At 28.0% G+C, this 23,734-nt stretch overlaps 1 protein-coding gene across 7 annotated transcripts in view; it reads right to left on the reverse strand.

Annotated features, from left to right (window-relative positions):
• LOC147810008 (nuclear cap-binding protein subunit 1-like) overlaps positions 1-21,735 on the reverse strand; it is a 39,153-nt gene extending 17,418 nt beyond the window's left edge. For 3 of the 7 annotated variants that reach the window (XM_087164810.1, XM_087164808.1, XM_087164807.1), the window contains exons 1-7: positions 21,501-21,710; positions 19,949-20,075; positions 18,273-18,400; positions 13,151-13,214; positions 9,286-9,383; positions 5,955-6,175; positions 1,436-1,561 (exon numbers count right to left, since the gene is read on the reverse strand). In XM_087164810.1, the coding sequence (XP_087020936.1) occupies positions 6,154-6,175; positions 9,286-9,383; positions 13,151-13,214; positions 18,273-18,295 (207 nt within the window). In that variant the 5' untranslated portion in view covers positions 18,296-18,400; positions 19,949-20,075; positions 21,501-21,710 and the 3' untranslated portion in view covers positions 1,436-1,561; positions 5,955-6,153. Of the gene's footprint in view, positions 1-1,435; positions 1,562-5,954; positions 6,176-9,285; positions 9,424-9,766; positions 9,827-13,150; positions 13,215-18,272; positions 18,401-19,840; positions 20,076-21,500 lie in introns of those variants that run through there. The other 4 variants (XM_087164813.1, XM_087164811.1, XM_087164809.1 and 1 more) reach the window with 4 other exon arrangements.
• Positions 21,736-23,734: the final 1,999 nt, after the last annotated feature.

The raw sequence follows: 23,734 nt of genomic DNA on the forward strand, positions 1-23,734 counted from the left end.
GAATAAAGGCTGTGAACTGAATAGTTAAAACTAATGTTAGGAATTTACCAAAATTTTGCAGGACAAATAAAGGTAAATAAAGGTAGCCTGGATGAGAAAAGTAAAAAACCAAAGAAGCAGAAAATGGATATCTAAAGTATATGCAAAACAATTTTTAAATAATTGAAAAAATACATAAATTTGAGCAAAAAATTAAAAAGTGAAAGGAGAAAACATACTCCCACAGAATATTAATAGCCTTTAAATAAATATACCAATGCGAGTCTCTTTATTATATTGTGTAATCTTGATTTTAAATTGATAAAAATCTTGATTTTAAATTGGATAAATCCGAATCCTTATGTGAAATTTTTAAATCATGGGAATATGAATTGTGATGTGTAATTTGAACTCCCATGAATATAGATCATGGTTTTCAATTCAAAATATTGTGAATACAAATTACGACCTGTGATTTTAAATCACCTGAAAGTAATTTTAAATTATTTTTGCATATACACTAAAAAGCGCAAAAAAACCAGATCTTTTTTCAAGAATTCAGGAAAGAGATAATCTTTAATTAAATTGAAAAAATAAATAAAAAGGAATTCTGCCAAAACACAGAAAAACCAATATCATCATCATAGTTGGCCAGACAGCCCAATGTGAGACAATGCCTTCCTCTGCAGATTTCTCCATGACGACTTCCGATTTATCTTTGATCTCCAATTTTTTTCATTAATTGCGAGAAAATTACTGGATTTACTGCGAGGAATTACAGATGGGCTGACTCCACTGAGTCAGCCCATCTCAACTGCCTCCTTCCCCACTTTCCTTTTCCAGTGGGTTTAAAAAGCAGTATCTTTTTTTATTGTGTTTACTCATTCGAATCATGTGGGCGATCCAATTCATTCTATTTATTTTTATGTACTTAATAATATCAGGTTGTTTATAAATTTTGTACAGTTTAAAGTTAAATCTCCTTCTCCAGTAATTGTTTTCATTTACACCACCAAGTATAACCAGCAAGATCTTTCTCTCAAATATTGCGATACAATTTTCTTCCAATTTTGTCATTGTCCAAGCTTCAGAAGCGTATGTCAAGACTAGCTGGACAAGAGTTTCAACATTTCTGAAGGAAAGAAATTTTTTACTTCATCATTCTATATTTTTCATTCTTCTCAAATAAGAATAGAAAAATTACAATCATTTTTTTCCCCTCTGGTGTGCAAAAAAGGCATATTATAATTATAATTTTAGAGATAAAAAATTTCTGTAGAAAACCATAATTCTTTACTACTTCTAAAAAAGCAAAATTCTCTACTTCCTAAAAGAAAATTCTTTCAGCAAGAACTCTGCAATATTCTGTGACAATGTTACCGCGATTTTGCCACGGGGTGCACTATTAAATCAAATATCACATTTAAATAAAAGTGAAAAAAGTAAATGTGCTTACATGAGTGAAAATTCTTGATTAACCCAAAATAAAGTGCTGTCGTCAAAATCTTTGGGTGACCTGGCTTCAGATCCTGTGCTGGTCACATTCAGTAAGACTTGTAGTTTTTGGAAAGGCAACTAATGACTGTTTTAAGAAAGAAAAAAAGCATAAAATAGAATGCCACCGAACTTAGATTGAAAATAAATTTAATACAGCAATAGACTTCAACAGTAAAAATAGAATAATAAAAGGGAATTTTTTTGAAATAAAAAAAAAATCATTAAAAAAAAAAAAACAATAATCGTGACTCTGCTAGATTTTGGAAACAGCAGGTCCTTAGAATTCTGGATATCTTTTTACTAAAAGCAGGGTCTCGATTAAAAACATGAATTCTTTTACCCTTTTACCCATCTATTAATACATATATTTATAATAATACTATCTATCGATAGACGAAACAGAGAATTTCAAACAGGTTTGCCATTCAAATAGAAGAACAAAGTTCTTTGACTTTTCCAGATTTTTCAGATATATTAAAAAAAAATTACAGTCTAATATCGCAGTTGCTAACAGTGCCATGGTCAAAATAGACAGTGAACTACAAAAAATTAATACTTATAATTTATATATTATATTGCACATTTTATTTCAATTAAAAAATATAATATACAGAAAAAAAATTAAGTAAAGACAAAAGAAACATATCACATAAAAGAGTAATCATACATATCAAGTAAATCATTTTAATAAATTTGTTATCATTTTAAAAATGATAACAAACTGCCTCAGCTAGCTAACACAGAAGACTATAATTTTTGTCTAATTTTGTAACTCTGTTTAATATAATTTTATACTTGAAACAAAAGTAAACAAAAAGAAAGGACTGTCACTGTCAAAGATGTTCACGCCGTTAAAACGTGGAAAAAAAATATAAATATTTTTCTTTCATTTCAATTTTACTCATAAAAAAAAAAGATTATAATGTTTACTATATCATTTCTAAGATTTGGAGGCACAAAAAAGTGCCATGGCAGAGTGATTGAGAATCTGAAGCTCTAGAGATTAATCTACCAATCATCCCTCCCTAAAAGCAATGCCTCAAGTGCCAGAGTTAAGTGCAGAGACTGGTCGGATTTCTTTTCTTGACACTGCATCCTCTTAACGCTAGTTTCTGTCACATTCACTTTGGCTGTAGTTGAATGTATCTGTTGTAGTTTATTGAGATTCATTCATACACGCAAAGGTAAACATTAGTTGCAATATACAAATAGATGTTTCGGAGATTTGAAGTAGTAATTAAAGCAGTTTGGAGCAATAAACAACTCTTAATAATTCCCCGACCCTCTGTAGTCAGTTGCATGTTAATTTAGCAGTTATATCTTATACATAAAATATATTACATAGTGCTTATCCAGTTGAAAATTAACAATTAGAACTTTTAGCATAGCTGCCAACACGGATAGGAAAAAATCCAGTAGATTTTACGAAATATAAATTTCATGATAATTGTTGCAAAATATATTACACATAGGGAATTTTAGGGATTTTTATAGTCGTCAAAACAGAAAAACTACAATATTTTCCAGTTATGATTTCACATTAAATAAACTTGAAATGTTATATTATGTTTATTCATAATTTTGAATAGTAATAGGCATTTAATTCCTCGAAGATAGTTAACTGAATTTTATAAATGAGGCTTGCTTCACTATGTATTAGTGATACTTATTTAAATATTCCAGCAAGCAACAATATGCACCAAAATTCTATTTCAATAGGGATCTTTAAAGGAAACTTACTAAATTTTAGAGAATTTCATAAAATGTACAAAAACCAGGAGGATTTTTATTGAACCAGTAGACCAGGAGAAAATAGCAAAATCCAGTAGAGTTGGCAGCTATATTTTAGTTACCTCAAATTAATTTATTTTCCTTGACTTTTTGAGTCACATTTCCTGTTTCAGGGTAACCCTGATACCTGAAGTTATAATTAGAAATTATAATTACATTATTGTAATGGAAATAATTTACTAACAGTCAAAATCTTTTTACTTCGCAGTAGAATAAAAAAAGTCTTGTTTTTTCATTATTCATTCACTTTTTAAAGTGTTTCTCATAGTACACATTAAACTGGATAACAACACCAAGTTTAGGACATGGACTGAAATTTCTTACAATTAACAAATCACATACATTAAATTACTTAATATATGTGATTTGTTAAGTGAATTGTATTTAATTATATTATATTACAAAGAATTAGGCTCTACTAGACTCCATCAGATAAAATATACACAAGTTACTTTAATTACAACTAATGGCAAACAAGACAAGACAGAACGGATATAACAATTCTTAATATAAGTGGGTTTTTTTTCAAACTATATTTTAAGGATCCACATTTAACAATAGTTTAGTGTGTTTAAGGAGCGATAAACATTATAAAATTGCTACTGTGACAAATTTGAGCAACTTTTAAACCAACTTTAAAATAAGCAAACATCCCATAATTTTGTAAAAATGTCCGAATTCCACTTTTTTTTTTATCTATCTTCTATTCTTTTCAATCTTTATTCCTACCACCGAGGGAGAATCACGGTGACATTGTCACAGAACGTTACTGAGGTCTTGCAGAAAGATTTTTCCTTTGTAAAATAAAAAATTTTACATTTCTTTTCTGCAGAAATTTTTCGAAAGATTATATATTTTGTTCAGAATTATATTAAAAAGATGCATTTCTTGCACATTAGAGAGGGAAAAAAAAAGGTTTGTGGTTTTTCTGTTTTAATTTGAGAATAATGAAATAAAAAAATTGATACTGATACTACTGATAGCTTTTAAAATCCAATATTTTTAATACAATATTATTTATTACAAAAATTGCATCTTGAAATGAAAACATGCATTTAGTAACCCCTTTATGAAGAGTTTGACTCGCGTTATTTCTTTGTTGATCGTGTTTTCGGTAGTTACTGCTACAAATTTCAAGATTTTTTTAATGTGATGATGAATTACAAAATGCAAAAAAAGGAAATAATTAGTGTGTAATCTTCCTACAAAATGCAAGAATATCACTCATAATATTAGAATCAAAAATAAAAAAAACATTCAATTAAAAAATTATTTTATTAATTTATTTTTTTAGAAGTTAACGCTTCTGTTACTTTAAATTAGCAACATGCACATTTGTTATTTTTAAGTATCTAACAGAAAGATGTTAGTGTTAGAGAGGTATGTCGCAGAAAGTCAGAAAAAAAATCTGCCACAGGGATCTCGTTCCTCTCACCATAAGTATCATTCAGAATGTCCAGACGGAAAATCTCACCTCCTTAACACAGGAAGCCCTTTCAGAACACACGAGACCGAGATCCTAACACATTCAAGTGCAGGTGTAATTAATATAGTATGTTTTCACTTAAAATTTAAACAAACTAAACCTCATTAGTTCTGAGTTTAATTGGATAACTTTAATACTGAATTAGATAAATAAAATAGGTAAAAACAACCTGATAAGAAAAAAAAGACATGGAGTATTTTAATGTGATGATCGTTTAACAATTAAGGAAAAAAAAATTTAAAGCCTATTCATGTTCGTTTATAATTTTTAGATATCGCACAAAATCTAGCTTTATAGAACAGAAGAGTAACGGAACATGTAAAGCAGTTTCTGGGTGGAAGGCCATACCTACAAACACTATATAAATAAAATAACTGAGATTTTACTATTGACATTTTTTAGGCTACGAGTAAAGTGTTTTAACATATTATTCATAAAAGAAAGAGAAAGTCAAAAAGAAAAATTCAAAATTGGAAATGGTATAAGCCCTTACATTTAGCAAAAAATATGTATATATAAATCTTCATCTAAAGAAGATTTTTCAAACCATTCTTTATAATTACTTAAATTATTTTATAACCGCTGTTAAACAGACGGCCCAATTTAGGGTTTACAGTCATAGTTCGTTCACCAGGAGTTGGCACTTGGCTCCGCCCTCATAACATGATATCCGACGATACTATTTCGCTATTTTTGGGAGAAGGATGTGAACAATCCTGAACAAGATTAGCCTGACTGCAGGGGGTACTTAAACTATTAACACTCAACATACTGTAGTACCGGCAATAGTACTATCTGTTGAGGAATAAGAGACGTATTTTTGTCATCAGCAAATATTTCATTGCCAATTTTTTTTTAAAAAATTTCTTCAACAAATACGGAGAAATTTGAGAATATAGGGGTAAACAGGAGATACTGGTAAAATACAGGAGTCTTCGTTAAAAAACAAGAGACCTGGCAGGTATGGGTAGGGCAGCAAAAACATAGTTGTGTTCAAAACTTTGCCAACAATGGTTCAAATTAAGTGACTTAAAATTGATCTACAATTTTTGAACTTTTTAGTTTCAATTATTGTCTCAACCTTATTTTCTACTTTGCAATACAAAAACATTTCAGTTTCACCCTGTCAGATATGAATAATGTTTTTACTTTATATCTTCATTAATTACTAAAAATTAACAAGAAGAGGTTTAACACATACGGCTTGTATAGATCCAGAGTAGGATTCCAGATACTTAGCAGCACGCTGTTCTTCTTCTTTCAGCTTTTGGTCTGCATACCTCATGTAATTCTGTACAGTGTTTGATTCCAAATATTCAGGTGCTTTTTCACGATAAAACGCCTCAGTCGCATCAATGTATGCTTGTTCAAAGTTCTCTCGATAAATCTGCAGTTTATCCTCAGGATTTGAACACAAATTGACTGAAAATATAAACGATTAAAACATTTACTTCAAAGTAAACAGAAAAGGATGCACTATTCTTAATTGTCCATGAGTGACTTATCAACAATTGTTTTGAACAATCTGCTTTTACTTATTGATTTTAAGTACAATAAAACCCTGACTATATAACTTAACCACTTCCCTTGCTTTATTTTTAAATAAAATGTTTTGAAATTTTTGTTTGTTGTAAGATATTTCACATAAGAACGCGTACCACACTTTGGGAAACACTGGTCTAGGGGACCACTCGTGATTATGTTACGGTAGTCTGAGCCAGCTTTTAATGGTCTCGTACCAGCCCTGCTATACTTTATGGAGATTTAACTAAGAATGATGAAATAAAAAGTTATACACATATTTATTATAAAACTTTTCACATAAAAGAATTTGAAGATAGCTTTATGTAGATGAACCATATTAATATAAACTTAATGACATGTATAATAAAAGATATTGTGTGAGAAATTTCCCCCCTCCCTCACAATATAATCATAAGTGTTTGAACAGAAAAATGATCCTGAACTCAGAAATTTGAGATTTGCCATAACTTTGTTAGGTTATCTAGGCCAGTGTTCCCCAACCTTTTTATTACCACGGACCTGTCACATTTAATAAATTTACTTTGGCAGGCTGGAAGGGGGTCGCTGATTGATATATATATATATATATATATATATATATATATATATATATATATATATATATATATATATATATATATATTAAAATTGGTAAAACTTGACAAATGTTTTTTCCTTCAATATTTTTTCCTACTTTTTTTCCCTAATAAAATTAATCTGAAATCAAAAATAGTGTTTTAGTTATTCCTTACTTATGCATATTAAAATATTATTAAAAATTATAAAGAAACAAACATTATGAGCCATCGAAGATTAATTCGTTTTTAATACAAGCTTGTCCAACTTATGGCACACCTGGCAACTTTTACTTTTTCTGAGAGTTTTTCAAAATGGTAAAGAAATGACATTTGAATTACAATGTGAGATAGAAATATTTTTTTACTGGATGTTTAACAATTCAATAACTATTACACACTTACATGTATGTGGAATTTATTTAGATTAATTGTTTATATTTTTAATGTATAACAATATTTAGCATAAACAAATTAAGAAATCTATAAATTAAATAAAAACAAATGCATAAATAAAGTAACAACTTTGCAAAAATAAAATTATACACAAAATCTGGAAACGTTGTCAAATATGACTTACAGTCAGCCTATAAAATTCAGAAATTTGATATCTTCTGTCTGATGTAATTAAATATTACAATTCACAGTATAATAAAGGTCAAAATGTTTTATTGGTTGATCAAATACAAGTATATTGAGTTTAATAATGATGGGGGGACACATAATCAGGGTGGCCACTCGAATCAGATTTCAAATTTCCCTGATTTTTCCAGATAAAAATCTTAAAATTTCCAGGTTTTTGTTTCTTTTTTCTTATAAAGTATAGGATGTGTACAAGAAAAGTGTCTATATTATAAAATATTTTATTCAAAATGTTACTTTTTTAACATATCATACTTGAAAAAAATTATTTATTTTGACAATTTTCAAGATTTTTTATTTATTTTTTTAATGTTTTGGTACAAAATTTTGAATCAAAAATCATATAATTAAAATATGTTATAAGAGGTTAAAATGAAATAGAAAAAATTGCCATTAATGCAACAATTGTAACAATTTGTCGACAAACATTGCTGTTAGAGATTGTAAAAAAATGTGTGATTCGTTGGTTTGCTCAGAAAAAATAATTCACAGATTTCTTTGAATGGGAGTAGAAAAAGAAAAAGAGTGCGATATAAAATCTATTATCATAAAATTTAACCAACTAATTTTTGGAGAATTTTATAAAGTTAAAATACAAAAACATTTTGTCAAAATCGAGAAAAAAAATAACCACCAAAGCATCGGAACAAACTTGAGCCATAAATGGATTCAGCCCAAAGACAGTATTTAAAAATAGAAGCTACTATCCTAAATCTTTTTCCACCTACACCAGAATCTTTCCTAAATTGCACAGTCCCATAGCGGTCAAAGGTTTCTGCATTCGTTTAGCAACAGTAGGAGAATTTTATGTGGCATTCTAGTTTAACAGCTGTAATGGAGCAAATTTTGATGCAAGCAAAGTATTGCTAAGTTGATAGTATTTCAACTGTTTGGCGATACATTTCCGTTAAAAAAAAGTGGGTAAAATGGATGAAATAATTTAAATTAAGAAAATTAGCAAATAATTTAAATTAGTGAAATTAAAAAAATTATCAAAGAAAAATTTCCAGCTTTTCTTTAAAATTCCCTGATTTTTCCAGGTTTTTATCCAAATTTCCCTGATATTTCCAGGTTTTTTCCAGTATAAAAGAATTCCCTGATAGTTCCAGGTTTTCAAGGTTTTCCAGGTGGGTGGCCACCCTGATAATGAAGTACACTGGAACAAAATGCCCTTCCAAAGCAACCTTTAAAATGCGTACTGGCTGAACAGACTTATGTTAATATCTTGCAGCTTGCCATAAATAAAATTAACAATTTAAACACATAAACAATAGTTTGACAAGGCAATGAAATATATAGAATAGGATAGGAAATAGAATAGGATATAGTTTATTGAATTTAGTTATAGAATAGGAAATAGTTTATTGAATTTAAAAAAAAATTACTTTTAAATAATTTTTGCATTTTGAATCATTTCAAAGTCTGAGTAATTTGTTACAATTTGGTCAAAATTTACGAATGATTTGATAACTAATCCACTAATTGTAAAGGATTTTAGTACATAAAATTATACTGAATGTTACAAACATTTATTCTATAGAATAGGAAATATTTTATTGAATTTAAAAAAAAAAAAATACAAAAAAATTACTTTTAAATATTTTTTGCATTTTGAATTATTTTGTTCTGAATTTTGCTACTTTCAGATAATTTAAAAGATTTCTTTTTGTTTCCATACAGATAACTAAGCAATTAATTTGAAAAATTTTTGCAAGGAATGATTTTGACGCAAATAGAATCAGTTAACATTATCTTGATTATGTATTTAAATTGAATAGTTGATTCATTTACCTTAAAGATTTATGCAGGGTTTCTCTAACAAACACAGGTTTTGGAAGTAAAGGGTCCATACTAATACAGTCATTCCAGTCATCCAAATTCCAACAAAACTGAAAATTATTTAAATGATAAGCAAACCAACTAGAAAATCTGAAATAGCAGAGACATTTAATTGCAATAAATATTATTTATTCATTAATTTATTATAACTAAACAAAACTGATTATATTATTTAGCTAAACAAAATCTAAATTTTCCCATTATACAACTGGATACTAAAATATGTGGGCATTCTTATCATAGCTGTTAAAAGATAAAGCTACAAGAACTGTTAATGTCGTAGACTAAGTGCTTACATTTATCTAGCTAAAAAATTAATAAACTATCATAGCCAAAATTTTAGTTTGATTAATTAAAATACACTTGAATCAAAAAATGTTGGCTAAAAATTATTCAAAAAATTCTGAACATTCTTAAAAAATAATAAACTGACCTATTTATACAATCAATGTTCATTGTATCTAATCTTTCATAAATTAATTCCACTGCTTGAGCTAGCTATGTAAAGTTAAGAAAATTTATGATTCAAAGAAGGGTTTAAAATAATAGACATATAGTACAAAATCAAAATAATATTAAGGTACACCAATATATTTAAAAAAAAATCTATAATTTTTTTAGTTACAAACAAATATTAAATATTGCTTCCCTTTTATTATCTACATTATTAAAATACTGATTAGCAATAGCTATTACAAAACCAGGAACAGTTATGCTTAAAAAAAGAAAAGGGGAAAAAAACAGTAATCAGTTTCTTAAAAAAAATATAAATATTAAACTGATTAAATAAATACTTCTGATAAAAGTCATTTATTATTAAAAGCCAAAATTCAATTTCTAATTTAATGGTATTCCTACTATTATTACAGAAATTAATTTTGAATATATACAATTTGGAGTCAGACATGTGCTTTCACAAACAATTTTAATAAATTCAGAAATTAATTTAAATTAATTTGGAAAGTTAATAATTCATGCGTCAATCTTAAACACATAAAAGTGACATATAATTCCTGCAATTCATTTATGAATCACAAACCTGATATTGCTTCAAAAAATAAATCAAACGTCATCAGAAAGTAAGTCAAATATGTATTTAATTGTTGATAATACTTTTGGTTGCTTTGTATATTCTTATTAATCAGTATTTAAATTTTGGTTAATGTGAAACATAATAAACTGAATAACAGAGAGGGAAGATGCTGTGTTTTAATTATTATAGCTAATAACACTACATAATTGCATGCTTGCTAATTAAAATAAAATACTAAAAATTGAAAGAAAGCAACTTGAAAAGATACAACATGAGGAATTGTACTAGGTTGCAGTTTACATAGTTCAAGAAAAAGTGAGCCTAAGCAGACTGCAGGTAATTTGAAAATTTCCCCTAACAGAACTTGAAATTAAAACAAAGATTAAAAAAAAGAAAAAAAATTATTAATTGATTTATTATTCTCTCACTTTAAAATATTTTAGGAAGTTATATTACAAACTTAATAATTATAAATAGATATTAAATGGTTGCCTAAACTTTTAAAATGGCAATTGAAAGCATGAGAAAGCTAAAAATAGTTTTCTTGAGTTCATTTCTAAAATCATAATTTTGGGGATATTTCTAATAACAAATCAACACTTATTAAATAAATGTATACCATAATTCTACCAAAATTCTTTAGTTTAATCATATGTTACACAATTATAAAAACTCATTGCATAGAAAAACTCAAAGCTCAGCAAACTCATTATAAAAACTCAAAGCAAAGAAATGGTGTAAAATTTTAACATTATGAAAGGAAAACTCTTTATTAAAAAGCATATTTTATTAATTTAATACTAAAACATCAAAAGTTATTATTTTCATAGCGTTTAAGAACTATCAATCAAGATTTAAATTAACATAGGGAGATTAAAGGTATTTTTGCTTTAAAATAACATCAGAGAGAAATTTTGCTCTCCTTTGGTGGATATTTAAGAGAAGGAAAATATGACACATTTTAATAATGTTGAAGCAAAATCCAACGATTTATTTCTAAAAAAAGTTAAATTCAATCATTTATTTCGAAAAAAAGCAAAATTTAATTATTTATTTCTAAAAACACAGAAAATCTAGGACATTTGCTTAACCTCACACTTCTTTTAACATCTTTCCACAGCAGTGACAACTCCAATTTAAACGTTTCAAAGTTAAATTTTTTTCCCCCTTGTCACCCAACCTCAAGGTCAGTGGTCATCCTTTCGCTCAAGATCCCTCAGCTAAATAAATCTAAGGATTTCTAAATCCAAGATCTCAGAGAGGTTAACTTCCAAGCTTCTTAAAAAAAAGTCTAGTAATCATAGCAATTACAGTAAGCTCCCAACTATCCAGTCTATTAAGAGGGAAATGTCGGCTGGATAAAAGAAAATCCCACTCTTAATTAACCCACTGGCAGTTCAGTAAATGGAAAAATTTCAGAGAATGTTTCTCCCCAATTCCCCTAACATGGAAAAACTGGTTTTGATTTGCAGAGAAGACTGCAGGTTGAAATGCTATTTTTTACATGCAGAACGGTTGGTGGTTTAATAATACCCATCACATATTTTAAGTTAAATTATTAGTGTAATAGTATTCAATGTTTTTTAGCTTTTTGTGAACTCGTAACAATTGCTTTTTTTTTTACAGGGTGAGGTTGTTAGGCCCACGCCTAACCCCCAACCTGGAGGACCAAGGTGTTCCTCTTTGTCTGGTGTCTCCCCATCCGGCTGTCCGACTTGGGTGACCCTACCAGGAGCCGAAGCTCCGGACCGGCATAGCTCTCGGGATCGACAACACACAAAAACCACAACACCAAGTCAACATTACTTTCCAGCAGGCCACATTATAAGAATGGAGGATGGCAAGACAACCAAAAGAGTTTTCAGTGCCAGGCCAACAGGTACAAGAAAAAGAGGACGGCCAAACATAAGATTTTTAGACCGCCTTGAAAAGAACCTGCAAGTTTTAAAGATAATAAACTGGAGAATCTTGGCTAAGGGAAGAATGTCTTGGCATAGGCTTGTTGAGAAGGCCAAGGCCCCTCATGGACTGCCGTGCCAATGAGAAGAAGAATATTCAATGTTTATGGAAAAATATCACAAATGTGAAAACTTATAATTAGGAAGAGTAAAAGTGTACGGACAACTGCTTTAGCAATCTTAAATTTTTTTCCTTCTTCGTCAACCACAATGAGTTTCACAAACAGCTAGTTCCTATATTCCACTATTTTATTCCTAGGTGAGATAGTATGGATATCAGACTGTAATGTCATAACTTATGTTACTTGTTGCCTATAAAGTTGAATATTGTTCTCCTTCCCACAAAGGGTGGATGAGAATTTTTCTCTAAAATATGCCCAGTTAGCTTCGCAGCATAAAAAAATACTTTATTTAAATTTTATTATAAACCTTTTAGGAATATTTCTACTCTAGTAAAAATAAAATAAAAGAATAAATAAAATTATTTTAAAGGGGAAAAAAATCTGAAGCAAAAAGTTATTTTTTCATCTAACAGATATTTAAAATTTATAAACCAAAGCAAATTTTTTTTAAAAAATAAAAAATCTTTAAGCGCAGCAATATTACTTAAAAATGTTAAAACTTTATCTTACTTTCCAAATTATAAAGGAGGAAAAAGTCATCATGTATCAAGCACTCAAATATAGGCACAAATTCTCAAGACTCACAAGGCATGAATGAAAAAAACTGAAATTTTTACATTATCAAATAAATATTTCTGCAACCAGTTCTTAGGATTCTTTAACTCAAATACATCAATTAAAGCTATTGTATGAAATAACTTTACCTCAACAATGACATATTCAAGAGGAATCTTGGGTTTTCCAGGATAGCTTAAGAGAATTGCAGCACTAAAAAATAAAGAGAAGAAAAATTAAACACAATTAAAGTTTTAAATATGTTAGCACTAAAAAAATTATTAATATAGTCTATTGTCCAGTGAAATATCATTCATCTATCTCTCATTTTCTGAGTCTGTCACACATTAAGGAGGAAAGTTGAAATTAGAATCATACAACATTAAAATTGCAAATAAGGTGCTGAAATTCAATCTAATGGGGGAAAAAATGAGGACAAGTTTTTTCCTCCTTTTTTTATATTCGTGAATAGTAAGATCTGAATTAAAAAGAACCATCTATCTACCTACATATATTAATGTATATAACCAATGAACCAATATATAAATGAAGGGACATGTACTCCTTGCTTGCTGCCCCCTTATACACATCCATTCTTGTCTTTCTAAAATGCTCTACCCTCGGTGCATGGTCTAATTCTAGGTGATAAAGAACGATTTTTTGTTTTAAAAATTGAACTGAAAAATTGTTCCTATCAAGTATAGTGATGCTGAAAAATTAAGGACTTTTTAAAACCTTGCACCAAAATGAAGTATTTTTAAGGGTCTTTATTTTTCAAAATAAAGGTAAGTAGTTTAAAAGCATGCTTAAGGACCTTGTAGAACACTAGTTTCTTTTTTTTTTTTTTTTTTTTTTTGCCCTGGAAACAAAGTCAGAAATTAAGCTTTTTTAATGCTGCATAATACTTTAGTGGTAAAACAAATTGAATGAAAGTAAGTACTTTTTCTTCCTCGCAACAGGAAATATTTTTCCAACAAATTTAAAGTGTGATCTCATATACATATTTTAAACAATTATTTTTAGCAATTATGGAAATATCTTCCAAGGAGAGGTTTATTTAGAATGATTTTAAATGCAAATAAGATTGATAGGAGTAAGAAGGACCAAAAAAATTTAAGCAGTCCTAAATTTAATGCATAATGCAACTTGATCAAACGCTTACATTTAGAGATTTAGCTTAATTTTTGATGAATTATGTAGTTTGGTTTTCGAGAAGTATTCTTAATTGTTCCTTAATATCGACAAAAATATCTTTCTCTTTAGCAGTCACAGCTCCAAAGCCATCTGGCCTTAGGTAGAAAATAACTTTTACTTATTAAGAATATTATTTTTGTAAAGCATATGTAATATAATAATAAAATTAGTATGCTAAATCATTTATAATATACATATACTTGTTCTTAGCATTGATACAATCTTTATAATAAGCTATGAAGTTTATTTAAAAAATGGTTTTAACTTGCTTCTTACATTTCAATTAAAAATAAATTTAAAAAAATATTGTTTCTTATAAATTTTTATCAAGCATCATTCATATAAAGTAAATGATATATAAAAAAAATCAGATAATTAGAAATTATTAAAACAAGAACACAGTTTGAATAAAAAAAAAGATTTATATCATTTTTAATATGTAATTTATGCATTTATGTCACACTGCTTCATACAATTTAAGCTTTTAAAATAATTTAGGCATGTTTTGACATTAGACACTGAACAGACCATTCAAATGTAATGCATAAGTAGAAAAATTAACTTTTATAATAAAGAATGTTCTTTATTTTTATATTAAATATTGCATGAATAAGCAAATTTTAAATTAAATTGAAAATTATACTAGTATGAATGTAAATTATTTATCTTTCTTGAGATGATTTTCTATTTTTACCACCTATTTCTAAATCTGTTCTCAATATTTAATAAATAAGGACTATAAAACTTAGTTGCAAAAAGAAGTTTAATTAGTTGACCCACTTTTCAAAGAAACTAAGTTAAACTTTTTGTAAAAAATTTGCCTAGCTGTAAGTTACACCGCAATTGTTTTCTACTACTAATTTATACAACTAAAACATTTTATTTTACAAAAATCTCAGTAACTTTAAAAGCCATAATTTCTGGAAAAAAAATATGAAAGTTGTGGATATTTCAGTTCATAATTTGTTTTTAGCTAAATATAATCCATGAAATAACTTTAATTAGCTTTAGGATAATTTTGTATTTGAGAAAAAAAAATGACATCAGATTAAATTATTATTCAATTTTATTATTAAAAAAAAGTTATTACAAAAAGTGGTTAAAAAAATAACATAGCAGTATATTCAACAACTTATTATATGCTACAATTTTAATAAACCAATATAATGTCTACATTTTTTAAATACTCTAAACAGATCCATGCTTTAATATCAAACAAATATAATATTATTTAAGTTAATTTTATTATGTAAAAATTATCATAATATTAAGAAAATAAATAATCATTTCTAATAAATGTAAGCATTAACTATACAAGAAAACTTTTTCCAGCTGCAACTTTTAACATTAATACTCTAAGAAATTTAAATTATGCATAATTGAGATTAACAATAAATGATCAACAGTGATACAACAGTGCACCTTATCAGGTATTAGCTACTGATAAATATATTATTACAACAATAACATTAATCACAAAACAATAGTTCTAAGTCCTACATAACAATAATATGAAAGAAACCTTAAAGGAAAATTTTGAATAATATCTATTATTCAAAAGATATAATTAGAGTTAAAAATAAAAAGTTTTTTTCTTATAATCCAATAGATTCTACAGAGTAATTTCATTTCTCTTAAAGTTTTAAGGAATAAATTTGAAGAGAGATGGGTGTCTTTTTATCTAAGTATTTTGTCATTTAAATACATGATATTAATCTTATAACACTTATTAGGCTATAATATGAACTGTAAAAGTATTAATTTAAAATTTCTTTAAAAAAAATAATTGGAAAAAACAAAACAATTTTAGGTTGATGTCTTTACCATTCTTTCCAGTTATGTAGTTATGTTTCAGTGCTTGGCAATTTAGACTTACATTGCGAACATGTGGAAAGAAAAAAGAAAAATTAAGAATAGAGAGAAAAATGTTTTTGTTTTTTTCTCTTGTCTTCTTTTAATCTATTCTAGAAACATGTAAAGAATAATTTAATTTATTTTAATAAATCACACGGAAGGATATGTATTTTCATAGCATTTAATAACAAAATCTACATTTTGAAACTGAAAATTTTACTGTCGGTAACTTTTTAAAGATAAAAAAAATTTTCATGTGCTAAATAAATCCAAGAGGAACAATAGCAAATTTTGTCTAGTAATAAAAATAAATCATATGTTTCACATGTAAAAAAATAAAAAGGTTTATCCAGTATACTTCATGGCAAACAAACTAGTTTAATAATAGAATACATATAGTCTCTGGCTATATTATTAGATGCACTATAAGATTCCTTGTAAAATTATAATAATTAGGTGATACTATGCAGCTGTATTGTTTTCACTCAGATGAAACCGGTTTGCATTTGTTTACGGTCCTGTATTAATTGGTTTACATCGTAATGCAATACATTAAAAATAAATACAAATAGGAAGTATATAAAAAATCTCCCTATTAAAAACCCATTACATGCACGTTTAAATATAAAAGTATTGCCTATAAACTCGTGCAAATCACGTAAAAATTAAAAAACTACATAATTTCTAATAATTTGATCCAATTATTATAACATACTAATATAATGCTTGATATAATAAATATTCTATATTAACATAATATATCGTCTCATTTATCCTATCATGAAATTTATATTACATATCGTCTAATTTAACCAATTGATACACTAACGTAAACAAGTGCAAACCGGTTTCAGTCACATAAAAACAATACAGCTATATAAAATCACCTGATAATTAAGATTTTGCATAGAATCTTATAATGCCTCTAATAATATGGCAAGAGACTGTATATATAGTTACTGAAAGATTATTTATACAACAAAAAATCAGAAGTTGATTTCCAAACAGCTTTCATTTTTTACCACGATTGTCATTTAAAAGTATTTGAACAAAGAATATAAAAGAAACTGTGTACAGGAAATTAAATTAAAACAAAAAATTATTTTTAGAAGTTAAAATCAAAATCAGATGACACATAAAATGAGACTGTTTAAAAATTATGTTAAAACACACAACATAAATATTTAAAATCACTGAAATTTTTACGAAAATAAATTTAATAATTTTAATGTTCAAAACCCAGAATAAAAGAATGAAAATTTTTTAAAGCAATACATTTCCAGGGTTCCCACTCTTTTAACAAAGCAAAAATTAAGCAATTTGAAGAACTTTTTTTGAAAAATTAAGGACTTTAAAAATAGTATGATTGTTTATCATCAAATATACATATGGGTGATTCTTTCTAAATATGACAATTCGGACAAAAAATTTCTTCAAATTTAAAGTCTTCAAAATAATCTAAAAATTTTTTTGTATACTTCTTTAGTTACACTTATTAATACCTTACAGGCAGCAGTGTAGTTTATTGACATTTTCTCAAGAAGAAAAAAAAAATAGAAATTCACCAAATCTTGAAAGCCAGGAAAATGACATATTAGCTTAGAAGTTTAAAAAACAGTCATTTTAAGTTAATAGTAAGTAACTCAACTTAGGCCTTTATGTTAGATGGACCATAAATTGTTTAAATTAATTCTTTTTATCCACTGTAGGAAGAATCAAAAATGTTTTTGTTGCTGATATGTACAGAAAAAAATTGTGCACAATAATCAATCATGAGATAAATAATTAACTTTGATTACACTCAAGCATATTACAATCGTACGTAAACTTTGTATTAGGTTAATATTTGTTTTCTCTCCTTACAGTATTAGCAGTTTAAAAAAATTTCTGGTAACACTTCAATGTTCTGGCATTCATAAGACAAGAAAATGACAGCCAGGATAATGACAAATTCGCCATTTTATAGCATATAACATTACCTTAATTTAATATTTTGGCCTAAGACGTTTAGATTCTGCAGAAAACAACAGGATTTCTTAAAATTACCTACTCAGATAAATCTATGTAGTTTATGTTATTAATGACTTCAAGAAGCCAGGAAAATGACAGCATAAAAACCTACTCATCATGAAAAATAGACTTTGAATCAGAAAATTGGTTCATGCAACAAGACATGTTCATATAGGAGGGTATACATATTCAGAGCATTAAAATAAAACTTACACTTTCAGGCAAACTGCAGCCATTTTGGAGGCAGGTGCTTTTGTAAGCTTTTGGCAAAATGTGTGAATAAGTGGTTCAGTCTCACTTTGTAGAACCAGGATAAGGAGGGTTTAAAGTACATTCTGCATCTGAAAAAAAGACTCAGCATCAATAAAATGAAAGACAATCAAATTGATCACTGACATAGGCTCAAACTTTAAAGGCTATCAGGAAATAATTTGATAAGTAGAAATACAAAGTTAACAGAAAATAATTGGATTGGATCCATTGTTTTTTATCTGGATAATTTCTTCAAAAATATTTTCTTAATTTATCATAATTAAAGCTATATTATGTTCATTAAATTGCCATTATAAAGAAATTTTCAGCTTAAATATCTTCTTACTAGTAATTGCGCATGTAAAAACTATTTAAATGTTACGTGTGTATACTTCATGATTAAACGTAAAAGTATTAAAAGTATCAAAATGAAAATAAATTATCAGAAGATAACTTCAGATTACACAATGGTTACTTCCAGTAATTTGTTTGCATTTTTAAATTTAGAATCTGCAATTTAAACTTGATAACTTACTCTAGGTTTGTCTGAACTCACTTTTTCTGCAGTTTAAATTAGTTATGGAGATGAAAGAGAACTTTCAATGAAAGGGAATAGAATTCTCTTAAGTCATTTTTCAAAACAAAATATAAATGCAGGAAAAATGTATAAACCCAAAACAATAAGTATAATGTTAGTGAAAAGAGAAAATCTGGCATTCCATGCAAACTAAATTAATTTTTAAATTAAAATTCATATTTTTTTCAAATAAGGTATGTGTAAATTTTTATTCATTAATGTAATGATTCCAATTTCAGTTTTTAAAAACTTTTTACTTACTTCAATTTTACATTATTTCTCATAACATGCATCGGTTAATTGTTGAAACAATTTAATAGAATTAGTGAGTTCAAAAAAAATTAATACCAATCATTTGTTTTTACACTACAGTATTTTTTAATACTTATACCACATTCATGATTTTTTTTTTAAAGCTTCGTATTGCTTTAAAAACAATTATATTATCCATAAAAAAATTATATTTTACAACAGATGGGACCAAAATTAATGTTAACGAACCATAAAACATTATAAAAAGAGAAAAATAATAATTTATAGAAAGTAAAAATAATGAGATGCAATTGTAATGATAATTATAAACGGAATCTTTTCCCTTCAATAGGAAAAAATGCTTTTAAGAATACATTTTAAATTAGAATTTAATTTGAGTTTATTTTAATAATTCCTTAAAGAAAACACTATCATATAATAATTTGTTATTTCAGAAAAATAAAACCATGTGCAGACCGTGGTTTCATTTTCTACTCTGAGTTATGTGTATATGTTTAGGCATTAACCGTGAACCGGTAGGTGGCTTTATGATTTTAAAGGGTGTAGAGCTCTTGGAATTTTGCCTATTATTTTGATTGTCTAGGTATCTATGTTTTCCTTATTAAATGTGTTTGTGAACGTCTGGTACTTGTTTTTCTTATATGTGGATCTGCAATGAAAAAATCAGGCAGATATTTACTCATTAAGATATATTTGGAGCTAGCCACATGCAGCAATTATTCTTTAAAGAAAACTCCCAATCATACAATCATTTGTTCTTTCCAGAAAAATAAAACAGCAACTTTACCAGCTTCATGAAGTCATAATTCACAACAGCCAATCACATCTTCTAAATCAGTCAGAAATCCTTCATCTGAATTCTCCTATCAAATATGGCCTCCAAGACTATTCAAATAGCTACGAAGATCTTGATACTAAAGAATAAAATTATAAATCTCAATAATGGGCAGAAAAAAGAGAATTAATTTTTAAATTCAGTAATATGTTTCTACCCTGTTGTAATCCCATTTCATTTGTTCAGGTGTCGAGTAACTCGTTTGGGGGGGGGGACAGGAAGTAAGAGCTTAATGATATTAATTATTTATTTACAACAATATTTACAGATATCATAACTGCACAGGCTCATTTGCGCGCACCTCTACGCTCTCTTACATTTGCAAAAACAAAACAGACACAACAGTTGCGGCGCTGCGCCACCTGCCGGACGTTAAGGAGAAAATTTTAACAACCCTTAGAGTTGTTTTCTAAAACTGATCTTTTTGGAATCAAGCCCTTTTTCAATAGATGGAATACTCAAATAACATTTGGAATTATATGGTTAAGGTTAGATTTTAATTACCAGTTTTACTATAACATGATAAAAAGTAGGTTTTTAGTGGTAACAAAAAAGAGGAAAATAATGAAAACCTGTAAAAAATTAGCAGCCCATGATTTATTTGCATGTTTACTACTTATAGCAGATACAATTAAATAATATAGATATTGTATAAGTTGATACTTGGCAGTAATGGATAATATATGATTAAAAAAGCAATTAAGGACTAAGGATGCACTTAAACATGATAAGGATGTACTTAAACATTCCTTAAAAATATTATTTTAAACATGTTTGTGACTCGAATTATTATTCTCTTACTATGCTATCATAAACTCACTTAAATAAATACTTAAAATAAGAAAAGCATTTTATTTTAATAATAACCAAGACTGCTATTTTTCTTGATTAGTACCTTATCCTATAACTTACTACAGAAAATTATAAATTTCTGAAAATTTTTTTGTTGTTGCTGCTCCTACCTGAAAATTTGTTGGGAATAGCCTATGTACTATATAAAAGCAACTAATCATTAGTTTATGATTATAAAACTAATTGCTTACAAAAGAAAAAGCGGACAATTCACTGCTGACAAAAACTTACTAGCACCAAACAGGCACCAATATAAAAATATCCCTACACCGATATTTCGTCTTGAAAATAGGTCTATCACAATATATTTTGTTTTAAAACCCAGTTTTTTTTTTAAATTTGATTTTAATTATGTACTTAATTTTAATGAATTAACGCAAAGTTTAGTAAAAATCGATAGCTTTATAAAATTTTTTGACAGACTTCTCAAAAGATATGAGAGTCATTTGACTTGTAACTAAATCATTTACTATAAAAAAAAAAAAATAATAGTTAGGTTCGTTACAATTGTTACAAACGACTCACAACTTCTTCAACTTTAATATGAATTCAAATTAATAATATAATTTGATTTCATATTAAAGTCGAATGAATTAATAAAAATCACTCGGATACCATAATTAAAAGAAATATAAGAAAAACAGTTCCATACCCAAATGCTGATTACAGAATATATAAAAAATTAAACTCAACCTGCTCCTCATCAGTTGCATCATTAAAAGTAGGAACATTCATCCTAATTCGGAATTATATTTATTAGAAAAGTATTGTCCTATATTTATTTCAGAAAGACTAAATAATAACTAGAATCTTAAATCAGAAAGAGATCAAATTTTTTTGTTTTGCTAAGTTGCTTGCTGCTGCATATGTCTGTGCGATTAAAACAAGCTTTTAACTTTCAAAGCTTTGTGGAGACGTAGTAGCTATAGGTGGCGTAGGTATGTAGGTACAGTCACATTTTTTCGAGTGACTGTACTTTATTAACATAGCACTAGAGCTTGTGGCGTAACTACCACTACGAATTTAAACATCAATTCAGTGGATATAAGACATGCTAACTTGATTCAATCACGAAGTACCTTTTGATAGATGACGGTTGGCGTGGACTATAACTCCGCTCCCACAAGCTGCACGGTCTAGGAGACATCCCGGAAGATGATACGAAGACATTCCATCTCAATTCTAATTCTCTGCTGAGGGGATGGCTAACCTGCTTTGGTAGATAGACGACCTGCGCGCGAAGTCGAATACTTTACTGCAGAACAGTTTCACGAGGACCGATACCGCTCATCCTCAGTCCCTACTCAGACTAATCAAAGTGGTGATCTACCCGCTTACAAACCGCAGACTGTTTTGCTTGACTTCGGTGTTCTACTGGGAACCGTATCTTTACTATCAGTTCACTGCGGGACCCAGGTGGCGTAGAGCAGAACCTATGACAACGCATGCTTTCGCTAATAGTGTGTGGAGAATCCTGCCATCCAATATTGCATTATAAAGCGTTCTTTCAATTTAAATTTCAACGAAACAAAGAACAAATGAATTTGGAAAACTCCACTAGCAAGCTATAATACAATTACGAAATTGAAAATAACATTGCAGTGTTATCGTACACTTCTTTTTCTTTGTATGCGTGACAGCCCCTTGCAGGCCTTGTCTGCGGCAACAGCTCACAAAAGCCAGCGACTCATATCCCTGACAACTTCCCTTCCAGACTTTAATCTCTAGGGCTTTCAGTTCATTTTCGATTTCGTTGAGGATATTGTGCACTAATATAGTAAAATAAGGGATAACATTCAAAACATGGCAAACTCTACCCTTTATTTATGTTGTGATATCATTGTTCTTAAATTTGTTTAAAGCTCACGACCTGTTAGAATTTATAAATTGTAGAAAACTCTTTTGAATGGTAAAATTATTAAGAGTACATTTAAAAACAAATCACAACAATAAAACTTCTTAGAATATTAAGCTTGTTCACACATCACCTCGTAAGCATAACATCAGAGAAGGAACTTATCGAAAATGATACTATATCTACATAGTTTTAATTTGATAGTTCTTTTTCAATCGGACATATTTTTCATCCTTTTATTACGAAAATAATTATACAAAATAATCTGTTGAACATTTCAAAAATAATATTTATAATAGACTGATTAAAAAATAGGCCTAGTTCTGAGCCAAATTTATTTCAATTTACAGCTAAATTCATTTAATATCGCATTTATGTAGTTAATTATTAATTTTCAGTTTAGATTTTTACTTCTGATGATAGATACTTTCATAGTTCATAATATATATTTTAATTCAGAACAGTTTTTAATTATTTATACATTATATTTTGAATAATTATTTTATTTCATTTAAATTTAAATGTTTTAATTAAATGATAAAGCATTTTTATAGCATTGATGAAAATACTTTTACTTGACAAAACAATTATATTACATAGAATTGTGATATTGATTTAAAACACAAGAAAAGTTTATTTTTATTACTGCGAAGGAAGGGAAAAATTAATTTTTAATTTTATAAGTTTAGAGCTACCACTAATTTTTAGTGAATACATTATATTCCTAAAAGAATATAGTTTTAATATCTATTTTACATTTTATAACCGTCGTTGAACAGCCGACCCTATTTTTTTGGGTTTACGACTACTAATGTTCTAATGTAATGTACTAATGTAATGTTTGAACCAATCCAGAAGACTAGGAAACTTCTGGATCAGTACCCCCGGAGGTATGATTTGTTAAAGGAACACAGAAGACTCTATGACCCGACAAATTTAACGTGCAGCAGTCACCATTTACTAGTCTTCGGCCGGCGGGGGTCGAACAAACGAACTCTTGAACATGGGCCCAGTGCCCTACCAACCAGGCT

Source organism: Parasteatoda tepidariorum, chromosome 5 (genome assembly GCF_982258835.1).
Source record: "Parasteatoda tepidariorum strain Cologne lab strain chromosome 5, Ptep-v5.0, whole genome shotgun sequence".
In the NCBI taxonomy this organism is placed as follows: domain Eukaryota; kingdom Metazoa; phylum Arthropoda; class Arachnida; order Araneae; family Theridiidae; genus Parasteatoda; species Parasteatoda tepidariorum.